General features: G+C 38.2%; 1 protein-coding gene across 1 annotated transcript in view; it reads right to left on the bottom strand.

Moving 5' to 3' along the window:
* Positions 1-416: 416 nt before the first annotated feature.
* The window catches only part of gpr176 (G protein-coupled receptor 176), a 51,508-nt gene continuing 39,063 nt past the window's right edge, over positions 417-12,861 (bottom strand). Inside the window, exons 2-3 of the mRNA XM_003224769.4 lie at positions 7,750-8,002; positions 417-6,066 (exon numbers count right to left, since the gene is read on the bottom strand). Coding sequence (XP_003224817.3) covers positions 4,956-6,066; positions 7,750-8,002 — 1,364 coding nt within the window. The 3' untranslated portion in view covers positions 417-4,955. The remainder of the gene's footprint in view (positions 6,067-7,749; positions 8,003-12,861) is intronic.

Genomic DNA, 12,861 nt, shown 5'->3' with positions numbered 1-12,861 from the left:
AACAGCGGGAACTCATCCCACTTCCCGGATTCGAACCGCCGACCTTTGGGTCAACAAGTTCAGCAGCTGAGCTGTTTAACCCGCTGTGCCACCGGGAGCTCCAGAAAGGGATTAAGTGGAGGGAAAGGGCAGAGTGAGTGAAAGGAGCCCAAGGATTTGATCCTTATGGATCAATCACAGCAGGGATTGCCAGTAGCCTAATCACAAAGCAGTGTTAGTAGCAATTAGGTTTTGTGTCATCAGAGTTTTTACATGGTAAAAACAAAACTTCTAGTCATTTAGTCAAATCAAATACATCAAATATATTAAAAAGAAAATACTGACGCAATGGTAAAAACATTGGCCATGTTCCCAATTGTTGTATATTTTGTCCTCTTTGAATTATAACTTCAAAGGAAAGACACTCAACACAGTAGTAATAAACTACATATTTTATTGCAAAGTTTGTTATCAGTAACATGTAGAAATAACTGGTATTTCCCTTAGAATCGCTAAATTCCTCTTAAGCTTTAGAAATCCTTAAATGAAGAATGCCTCTGTCCCATAAGCACTGCTTAGGCTGATTCTTTTTCTTGCTTTAAAAATTATGTTGTTCTGATATCAGTGTTTATTGTAAACATGGCAAAGTTGTTTGTTCTCCAGAAAAAAAAACTTTTTAAAAAGAAAAGTGCAGTAGTAAAAAAGACAGGCTCGTAGCCAGTGACTCAACAAGCACATAAAAATCTACTCAAATGTGGGAGGATGGACAGCTGTGCTTTTTTAGGAAATGCAATGACCACTTTTTCGAAAAAGAAAGCTTGCAAATGAATAAGTGAGGGAATATAAACCGGACTCTTGGTTGATATAAAGTGCAGTAATTAGAAAACCCCATTATAGGTTCGCCATAAATTGGAAATGACAAGAAGGCACACAACAACAATTAATAATTAATTAATACATCCATGATGTATACGAGGGAAGAATATAAACTACAGCAAACTATGCAATTGAACCTTGTAGAATCTTTGAGATTGAGAGGAAGAAGTTGATAGCATAAAGCTTCCTAGAGTTTACTTCATCAGATGATGGCTACTTAAGTCTAAGAAAGTTGATGCTATCAACTTCTTTCTCTCCATTTGGACTTAATCATATCATTTTGGACTTTATCAGTCTTCCACACACCCTCGTAACTCTGCTCTCCTGCGCTATTCCCTAATCCCTACCCAGCATTATGAATGAACATGCCTTTCAGCTGATTCATAATTTTAAAAATTATTTTAGTACAATTGTATAATGCTAGCATTACATTAAGACCAGAGAATATACAGGGTGTTTCAAAAAGACGGACCAGTTTTGAAATTGCAATATCTCTGCAACCATGATCCACCCATGAATGAAACCCTTACCACTTGAAAGGGTGGGGATTTGATTTCCAAGTGATTACTGCTACATGTCTCTCCCAGTGTACAAACAACCTCTAGCCTCAGTCATTCACAACCTCAGTCATTGGCAATCCCGCAACAGGCGTTTTGTGTTCTGCAGTTTAGCAAAAATGAATCTATAATTGGGTTGCAGCATGTGCCTCAGCGGTATTTTGGCATGATCCACCAATGCCAAAAAGCATTCATCTTTGGTACTGACAATTTCAAGGAAAAGGCTGTTTATATATGAGGGAAAGCACTGTTTTGAAATTGGATCCATCATTTTGATAGACCCTACATATCAAAGCAAATCAATCAACCTGGGAATAGTTAGGGAAAGGAGAAATCTGCCACTGATGTCGTGTGACTGCCAGCATGCCAGCACAGAAGCAGAAAGAACCCATTGCACTACAGTAGGTTTTGTGAACACAGTGTCAATAGTTAGGGGTGGGAGTATCATGGGGGGGGGGGGGGGCTGGAGGAAGGGAAGCAAACTGGTAGTGAGATGCACATGATGTCATGTGCATGTCACACTTGAGCTGCAATGCTAGTTTTCATGCCTCGCATGATAAAGTTCTTAGTCTCAAAGGTGCTTCAAGATCCCTTTGCATACTGACCCAGACTAACACAGCTATGTCTTTGAATCCTACAGCAAAGTAGAAATACTTAAACTACTTATGATAGCACACTTCCATTTAGTAAGTTTTGACACTTGATTACCATAAATAATTGGGAATGATTTACATGTATTAATATGAGGTGGAGTATTTATAATATGCTACATGTTTATAAGACGTAGGTTGTAGAAAGTAACCTGAGCCCTTCCAGATGCTGGACCACAATTTCTATCACACCCCCCCCCCCCATCCATTGGTAGCATATCTGGGTCCAATAAGATCTGGAGGGTCACAAATTCCTTATCCCTATGATATATATTAAACTGTTTTTGTCCTGACAGTGACTTAGCTCAAGGCCATGACGCTGTACAGTTCTGCATCTTTGAGGAGAGAAACTACATCATATATTTTATCCAGGTTCATTTGGTCTTTGAAAAGGAAAACAGCATCTTCCCTGCTTGCATCCTTTCAAAAATTTCAGAAAATATTGTTTCTTTAAACAAAGCAATTATTATTAAGGAATTTTTTTCTGTACTTTTGTATTTTGTTTTGCATAATGTCCATGCATCCTTGATTTAAAAACAAAAATTTAGATTACAAATCACATCCATGATATATTTGTTCATTCATCACATAGTACAAATTAAAAGTGATATCAAGCCATAGAAGCCAACTGATAAAAACTTTTAGTGATATCCTGATTTTGAAACCCTTCCTGATCTTATAGGCAAACCTAAAACCAGACTGGTAAACCAACAGCCCAAAAAACCTAGAGAGTTTATAATGCCCAATTAACATTTGAAGTTATTTATAAAGAAATGAAATGTGCAGTTTGAAGCTTATATAGCTTCTCTTATATGTATCCTATAGAAGATTCTACATGTGTTATAATTAAGAACTGATAATCAAATAGTGGCAACAGTTTTACAGCAATATAGTCTAGATAAAATAATACCATTTCATTAAGGAAGTGGCTGTGCAACAGTTGGGAGGCCCAGGAAATATTCAGTACAAAGAATCACAGAAATCTCTCAGGAAATATTTTATACAAAGGATTATTGGTTCTTTTTGAAACAGTGATCACAGCATTTAAATTAATTCATCCATGCTTTATCGAAACCAAAACTGCTATCTCTTAGGTGGCATTGTTTGGAAGGAAAAGGTATTTTCTATGCATTTTATCTCCTGGTTGTTGTTGCTCTACTGATCATTTTTGCCTCATGGAGCCTACTAAACTGTCAGCCTCCAGGTGAAAATATTCCATAAACATGGTATTTTAGGGCTTTATTTGCATGTGTTTCAACAAATGTTTCAACAGCATGAGGCAGATTCAACTACTTATTTCCTTATTCATTACTTATTGATTGAATTTATATGGGCTTTCTTTCTGGGATGGGGTATTTTCAGGTGAAGGAACAAAAGGAGAGCTTACAATATTTGATATATCGATATGTCCTGTGTTTGTTTAATCCTGGCCAGTAGAAGACATCCCAAATTGACAAGTTATATGGTTTGCCTAAAGCAAGGCTGGACAAGATATAACCTTCTAGATCAACGTTTCTCAACCTGGGGGTCGAGACCCCTGGGGGGTTGCGAGGGGGTGTCAGAGGGGTCGTCAAAGATCATCAGAAAACACACATTTCTGATGGTCTTACGTAAGAACCCCTTTGGCAGAGAAGGCTGAAGATCTCTCCGCCTGTCCTCCTCTTCCTTTTTGGAAACAGATGGCAAATCCTCCCACCAAAAGCCCAATTTGCTCAATTCTATCATTGGTGAGGTTCAAAGGGCTCTTTGATTGTAGGTGAACTATAAATTCTAGCAACTACAACTTCCAAATGTCAAGGTCTATTTTCCGCAAACTCCACCAATGTTCACATTTGGGCATATTGAGTGTTCGTGCCAAGTTTGGTCTAGATTCATCATTGTTTGAGACCACAGTGCTCTCTGGATGTAGATGAACTACAACTCCCAAACTCAAACTCAATGCCCACCAAACCCTTCCAGTACTTTCTGTTCATCATGGGAGTTCTGTGCGCTAAGTTTGGTTCCATTCCATTATTGATGGGAGTTCAGAATGCTCTTTGCTTGTAGGTGAACTATAAATCCCAGCAACTACAATTCCCAAATGACAAAATTGATCCCCCTGCCAACCCCACCTGTATTCAAATTTGGGTGTATAAGGTATTTGTACCAAATCTGGTCCAGTGAATGAAAATACATCCTGCATATCAGATAGCTACATTACGATTCATAACAGTAGCAACATTAGTTATGAAGAAGCAACAAAAATAATTTTATGGTTGTGGGGTCACCACAACATGGGGAACTGTATTAAGAGGTTGCGGCATTAGAAAGGTTGAGAACCGCTGTCCTAGATATTGTTAACTGTTTAGTGTCATTTCCACAACTCTTGATCACTGGCTATGTTGGCAAGAGCTAATGGGCATAGTAGTCCAACGACACCTGGAGGTCTGCAGTTTACCTACCCATCTGAAAAATACTCAGTGCTTTGTGTGTACGAATAGAAAGAGTTATTGATCTCCAAGGAAGAGATCTACATATTTATTGACTACCTTTCCCTATAGCTCTCTAACTGTATAGCATATGCCATAATGTCTCTCTGCATGTGTACACATTTGCAGCTTTTGACCAATCTGAAAAAAATTAACAGGACAGAGAGAGAAAAGAAGCAACCTTTGGGACGGGAAAGCCCCAAAATGCCTCTTTAGAAGCTGAACAGAATCTAGTCTTATATATAAGGGGGGAAATGATAGATGCAGATAAAGATTTGTATTGAAACCCAAATCATTTCATGTTGTTTCACATAAATTGGCACCAAAAAATTAAGCTTTTAATAGATAGTTTCATCCGAATAAAGATCCATAGGATCACTTATATGTGAGAACGCACTGCAGTCTCATCCCATAGAGATCTCCCTCTAGGAATCCACCTTGGGAAAGATGCTGACTTTATTGTTCCTACTGATTTTTCTGTCTGCTTTACACTTGGGTTGCTTGGTCTGGATGAGCTCCTCTGGAGTATTTCCCAAAGGGGGCAGAAGTCGTTTCTTACTATTCTGGTTTTCTGACAGCCACTGTGGAGGCAGCTCAAAGGGCCCAAAGCCAAGTTGCATGGCGTACTTTTCATTGGCCATTTCGGTTTCTGTTGGCATCGCTGGTGCCACTTGTGCAGCAGAATCTGCGACTGCATGTGGTGCAGTCCTCTGAACTACAGTGTGTTCTACCTCTAAGCTAGTGGTTGGGATTTCCTTCTGCTGGTAATTGCTGGAGCCAATGGATTTAGTCTCATTTTCTTCTTCATCCTCTGTGGGCTTGAAAATTTGCTGCTGCCCAATATAAAACATCTCCAACAGCTGGCTACCAGAACGGACATGTGGCTCCAGGTTGGCATCTACTGCAGCTCCAGAGCTGACAATGTTTCTCCGGCTGTACCTGTGTTGTAACTGCACAATCGTCCCCACCAAACACTTACGTACAGATTTGTTAACAGTCAGGAAGAGCAGAGGATTGGTTAACAGTGATATCTTGGGCAGCCAGATGGCAGTGAGAAGCAAATAGACAGAAGTGTCAGAGGCATCAAATACAGTGCGGTAAATCACCAACGTCATATAGGGGACACTGCAGAAAATAAAAACCATAACCATAGACAGCAGCATGGCATGGAGTTCAGATTCTCTCTGAGAGGCGTAAGGAATAGAAATTGTATTTTGTGGGGTTCTTAAGGCAGCTATGATGACTTTTTTCTTTTGGCTAGCACTCAGTGCTCTGCGAATGAGGATCATAAAGAGAAACACCATGGCTACTGGCAAAATCACAGTGCTAATGTTGTAAATGATGACATATATTAAATGGCCAATAGAATAGCTCCAGGGTTCAGTACAGGTGGACATAGCATAAATATCCGACACACTGGTCACAGCAAATACAGGAATGCTGGCCACCACTGCATGAGCCCAGATGTAAATCACCAGGTCACGAGATTTGGCATCTGATATTTTTCTTTCCAGTGGATATAACACTGAATAGTACCTGTAAAGAAAAAAGAAAACAATATATCTGTAAGAGATATATGAATGCAGTATGCAGATTCCAATGGGGACTTTGTCTACTTCCTGCTCCTTTCACAGATTGATTAATTAAATCTGGGTGACAAATAATTGGATCTAGCGGTGATACCATAATATAAGAATATTATTTATCACAAGATTCTGAAACACACAGAAGACACAACATTTTAAGCACATAGACGTTATCTAAGTCCTGAATGGAAAAGGATAAACATTTTCAAATTTTACTTATATTAACTCCTTTTAGCCATTTTTTCCATTCATGAAATAATACCCAAATATGTAAAATCATAACCCCTATTTATTAAATGAGATGGAATTGTTGTGCACACCATCAATATCAGTACCACAACCTCTTTTTTCTTTTGCTCTTTGTAATAATAACATCTCACATCCTCCAATAAACTGGAGTTGGATCTCACCCTTTGTCTCTATCTCAGGTACTGTGTTCTGTTTATACCACAAAATGACATTTTAAAGGAGTGGTTGATTGACTTATTCAGTACTTATGTCTTTATTTTATCTTAATTTTATATGATTAACAGGAATATCTCTCATTTCTCTTGGTACGTGGTGCTCAACGATAAGTTGCAAGTTGTGAGCAAAGTGAAATCAATCAACTAATGCCAAGGCAGGTGGCAAAGAACCTATCTGATAGAGGCATGCTATTAGTTAGAAAGCTTCAAAAATGTCTGTAAATGGAAAGTTGATGCACTTGCTTTGCTAATGATTGTCAAGCATCCCTTTCTGCATAGACTTTGAATGAAGGCTGTTTATCATTATCCAACCTTATGTGTTAGTTGGCTGTAGTGCACCAAGCACAACCCACTGTCCTCTTGGGGGACTAAAACGTTTGGTACCCCAGATGGGATAGTGGATTCGTACTTTATGGACCATAGCTATATCTATATCTGTGAATTAGTTGGATTCAGACATCGTGTATGTGGTGCCAACAGAGGGTTGGTGTCCAGTGGGGAGAGAAGTAGCATGCCATTCTGTACAGGAACCTAGTTGTGGATGCAATAGTGGAGGCCTGAGGGATAGGAGGAGGTTCTTACATTGATAGTAGAGATATGGAATAAGGGAAAGGCCTCACTCTTGGTGGTAGTGAAGTGAAATGAAGTGGTAGCCATGAGACTATAGAAGTCTTTACCTAAGATGGCAACAGTAATTTAGACAGAACCTTATATCATTAAATGTTGCTCTGAGCAACATGAACATATGTAATATAGTGATGTCCAGGAAAGAAGATACAATGAATTTCTCAACCTGCCATTTAAGAAACAATCAGTACAAATCTGCATACAAACCTTGTAGCAGTCGTAATGTTTGATAAGTGAAAGGTCTTCTATTATAATGATTGTTAACCTATGTCTGTTGATGGGCTTCAACTGGATCTGTGAATTTGGTACAAAAAAAATCCCTTCCATTTCCTTGTTCTTACTTTGAAATGTGTTTGTGAAAAATGCCAGTACATCAGATTATTTGAACCAGATGTTGAATCACTGTAAGTAAGTGTAGAGTGGCATGAGATACTAGTGTACACTTTTAGGTAACGTACAGTTCTCGTTGTCAGATTCTGAAAGAGTCTGAAATCCACCAAGAGTTAACAACTATTGTCACATGAGAAACTTCAATAACTTACCTATCCAGAGCAATGGCAGGAAAGCTAAGGATGGTCACTGAGCAGAAAACTTTGTGTAGGAACTTGATGATCTTACAGAAGACCATAGTGTAAATCCACCAACAGCAGTGTGGACTAGCACTAAGGACAATATCAAAAGGCACACAGACCAGACTGGCACAGATGCCGGAGCAAGCCAAGTTCTTAATAAAGCGGTTTGTTACCGACTTAAAAATTGACATCTTGCACGTGGACCACAAGACCACAACGTTTCCTAAGACAAAGAGAGACAAAAATAAAACAATAAAGGATGTTGGAATGTATATGTATAAAATGTTACAATGTATATAGATTATATAGATTTTTTAAAATGGGACAGTCATTTCTGCACAAGACAGGAACAGCTGGATTTCAAAAGAAGTTATTTGTCTGGTTTTAGTGAAATTTTATTGCTTGTTTTTTATTGCCCTTTGCCCCTAGTCCTCACACAGCCATGGAGGAGAATGTCTTCTTCCTACATCTGTATGATTTTAATACATTTTTGCCTGGTGTCAAACTTAGCAAATATGTTTTATGCTATGCATTGGCCCAAAGAAAGTATTGTTGCTTTGTTTATTCTGTGTTTTGTTGTATTTTTCTGCATGGCCAACATAGCAACTCCCAAATATGTTTCCTAGATGGTTATAAAGTGATGGTCAGTTCTTCAAACAGAATTTGAGAATACCTTCCATTCAGTAACACACATTTACCCTCTGAAAATTTCATTTTTAAGTTGTAGACACTTTCCATAAACAAAAAATGATTAATAATCACTTCCATGTTTATTCCCAGTAAAAGTGCACAGCACTGCGAGCATAAGCCACATTTTCAGTAAAGAAATATCTTTCACTATATATATAAATTCTGGAACTTCCATTAAAAATACTTATTAGAAAATACCACTGACTAATATTAGATAGTATTGCATATCTTTCAGTTTGATACTAATTGTACAATGTGTCCCACTCCACAAATTTCTATTAGATGTGTGACAAAATATTTACTGAAGTGCCTTGGTATCTCTAATGTAATTGGAAAAAATTAAAGCAGTTTTGACAGCTGCCTTAAAAACAATAACATTTTTTTCTATTTAAGAATTCCTTAGCTCTGTCCAATGCAAAGAAATCATTTCTTTAAAAAGTTCATCACTGGCATATATTTTCTAAGGTTAGAGATACAACAAAAGCACAAGCCAATGGCTTGATTTTACATTAATATAATCTGTAACATAAATCAGAATAATAATTCAACCTTGACAGAAAAAATACAAAGGAAAGGTTAGAGAATGTTTAAAATTCAAATCGAAGCAATAATAACTGTCAGAAACCCTAATGATATAATAGATTATTCTCACGAGAAACAACAAACTGCTGTAAACTTTTAAAAGTGATTAGAGTGTTCCACAAAAAGAGAATGCCAAATTTGAGGAGCAAACTTCTTCTGAACCAATATTACCAAGAATCTCTGTGATAGGTTTACTGTAGGTTGGAAGCAACTTGAAGGAACACAACAACAAATACACACAACAGTGTTTTACCAGTTTAATGCCACTTAAACCACTCTATGGAAATTTGTAGTTTATAGTATGGTAAAGTACTTAGAATTTTCTGCTAGAACACTCTGGTATTGTAGTCCAGGAGTAAATCTTTCTGCATTTATTGCCATACCCCAGAAAGATAAGTACAGAACTGTGCTGAGGTGTTTCTAAAGTGGCAAGACTGAGGCCACTTTGAATCACTAAATCAACTTCCTTTGAATATTGTTTTCCATTTCCCCAAAAATATACAATTTTCTCACAAATTTGTATTCTTTTTAGGAGCACAAACAACACAAGCTGCAACTCACAGTTACCATAGCAACAAGAATTTTTGTGAAGAGGGGATAATTTTCTTAGCTAGATCACAGTGAATCATTTCTGTTTTATACCAACTCGGCCAATAAAAAGTTGGTGGCAACTTGGAATGAATTTTGCTTTTCTAAAGAAGAAGAAAAAATCAAACTAACCAAACAATCAAACAAAATCTATGAATGTGTGTCATGTTGTTTTTAAATATCTTGAGTAGTGTCCTTCAAAATTACTTGTGTTCATTTCTCATAAGGGGATTATTTTTTTTAAATCTTAGCATGCTTTGTTTTCTTAGAAGAAAGATAATCAGAGCCATGTAAATTCTGTGGCTATATGCTGTTTTTGTAAAAGGATTGTATTTCATTTTTTAATGTTTCCCCCAATTTCCCAAGAGCAAAAGAGCTTTTCAAAGGATGTTATTGAATCAAAGAAAACATACTGTAAGGTGAAAGGCATGCTGAAGTACATCAGCTTAGAATTTGCCAGACATCAGACACTTGAAAAACTGATGACTAAAGACTGTATGCTTATCATTACAATAGCACAAGATGGAAGCTAACCCAGTAACAAGACAAACTGTATAAAATAAGTGCAGTACATATAAATCTTCCAAAGAAAAAGAACTCTAAATGTATTCTAATGGCTTATTTAACATCATGTTTATGGAAAAATAGTCCAAAAAAGAGATTTTCCAAAGGAACCACTCTCACGTTTTAAAAGGTGTATTATGTATGCCTTATGGGGTGGCACAACGGGTAAAACCACTAAACTGTAGAACTTTCTGACTGGAAGGCTGCAGTTCAAGTCCGCGGGACGGGGTGAGCTCCCGCTGTTAGCCCCAGCTTCTGCCAACCTAGCAGTTCGAGAACATGCAAATGTGAGTAGATCAATAGGTACCGCTCTGGCGGAAGGGTAACAGCGTTCCATGCAGTCATGCCAGCCACATTACCTAAGAAGCATCTATGGACAACACTGGATCTTTGCCATAGAAATGGAGATGAGCACCATCCCCCAGAGTCAGACTCAACTAGACTTAATATCAAGGGGAAATCTTTACCCATTATGTATAGTCACACACCATTTATCCAAAAACTACAAATGATGGGGGTGAATGACTGATTTTTAAAATATTTGAAACAGCCTTTGTGTAATCTGATAGTACAATAGTAGAGGGAGAACCTTGTTTTGTCCCATGGGCAGCTTCTGACAGTGGAAAAGGCATCTCAGTTGAATACAATTTCTCCTGCATTGTCCTAGGCTGGATCCATGCCTGCAAATATTTTCACCATTACCTTGATCCAGGTGCTTTTGGAACACACAACATTCCTCTGTTTTCAAAGTGAAAGTGCCTCATTTGAACTTTAGTGCAATTTTTTAAAGCTCCCTTTTTACTCTACAGCTTTAGGGAAAAATGACTTTTTTTTTTGCACACGTGTCCTATCAGGATTAGGATGGAATTGGGAGGGTGGGATGATTGGAGGGCAGTTACTTTAGTCCAACAAGCACTTTTTACACATTCATTTTCAAGTTTGAGAGATTCTGTGCTCACTGTGTAATGTGTGTTACATTTTGGAGGGGAATTACTATTTTATTACATAAGTCTCTCATTGAGACTGGAGTGTTGTGAAAGGGTCAGATGAGGAAGAGGCAAGGAAAGTGCATGCACATCCTCCCCAATCATTCCTATTGGGGCAGGAGGGGGATCCGCTGTAGAGAGAGTTGAAGATTCTGTGGCTTTTAATGCAGCCCTCCGGGGCTCAGTGCAAGATTTTAAGACAAGGTATGACTGTCTCAAACAAGATCTGACTCCCCAGTATTTTATAACATGCCCAAATAGTTACTACTTGTTTTCGTGTATCTGTACTGCACCAAGAGGCATGCGCTGGGGCAGAAGGAATATAAGGAGATAGAATGAGGGATGATCCTTAATGGAGGTGTTGGAATGAAGGGAGCAGGGTGTATGTAGTTTCTGAAAAAAGCATGGCTTTGGTTTCCAAATTTCAGATTTTAACAAGCAGGTTGCTCGTGAAAGAGGAGAAAGGAGGAAAGACATTGATTCCCTATCTAAGTAAAAAAAAATTAAAAATTCTTTTTTTAAAGTTCAAAAACCCTACAGCAGAATGCATGCAAGGGAGAGAAAGACAGTCAGTGAATTTAGACGACAACATTGGGGGGGGGGGAAGCATCCGCATTTTAATGCACCAGAGGCACTGCAAGTGGCCAGCTACTGGTCAACGGAAATCTAGTATAATGCCAAGTTTTTAACTTTGTGTTTTTAATTACATTATAACTGTATCCTCAATTCACTTCTGGCACGACAAATAAATAAATAAATAAATAAATAAAGCTGTTTTACACCAGGGCCGGCACACCTCTGACCTTAAACACGACACCAGCTTGGTAAAATCAACAAGAAGTATATTGAAGAATATATGTAGGCAAAGCAATCAAAAATAGTAAAACAGCAAAGTTCCAATACATAAAATAGTCCATAAGCTTCAATAGAAAGCAAAATCTATAGATGCATAAAAATCCATGAAACTAGGCACATAAATCCATGAAACAAGGCAGCAGGAAAAATTCCATAGATCAAACTGGAGCTTGACAACACTTGGTACATGAAACTAAGAGCACTTGAAAGCAAGACCGTCAAGAAATTCCAACACTGACCCAACTGAGGCAACTTTTTCCCATGACTCAATAGAAGGCTTTTCCAGATTCCAAAACTGAAAGGAAAGCATTTCTCTTGGCCTAACCACCAGATAGAGGTTGTTTATCTCTCTTTTCCTGTAAACAAACAAGCATTTCTTTCTATATCACTTTAATGGTGATTTTATTGTTATCCCTTAGCTTGTTGATCTACCTCCCCCACCCCATTGATTCTATTGGAACAATCTATGAACTAGATTCCCCCGCAACTTTAGCACTTTGCACTTTTGGGAAATTAAAGAATTTTATATTGCACTTTATGCTAGTAACTCCCAAGTGGGGGTAATGGGAAGATGAAAGAGCTGCATCCAAAGGAGAGTGGAGTGAGATACAATTTAAGCAGGGATCTGGCTTATATTTGAAAGCTAGTGCCAGCCCAATGACGGAAGAAGGGGAGAGGGGTCATGGAGGGGGGGGGGAGGATGTCCACTAGCCGAGGGGCCCCCATAGAGGTAATCCAGGAGAGGGGGAGATATGGGAAAGGGAGGCCAAAACTGATTCGGCCTAGGGAGAGGAAGAGATTTCTTGTAGAGTTAAAA

This window comes from Anolis carolinensis, chromosome 1 (genome assembly GCF_035594765.1).
Source record: "Anolis carolinensis isolate JA03-04 chromosome 1, rAnoCar3.1.pri, whole genome shotgun sequence".
NCBI classification, from domain to species: domain Eukaryota; kingdom Metazoa; phylum Chordata; class Lepidosauria; order Squamata; family Dactyloidae; genus Anolis; species Anolis carolinensis.
This window is presented reverse-complemented; position numbering and strand designations above follow the sequence as displayed.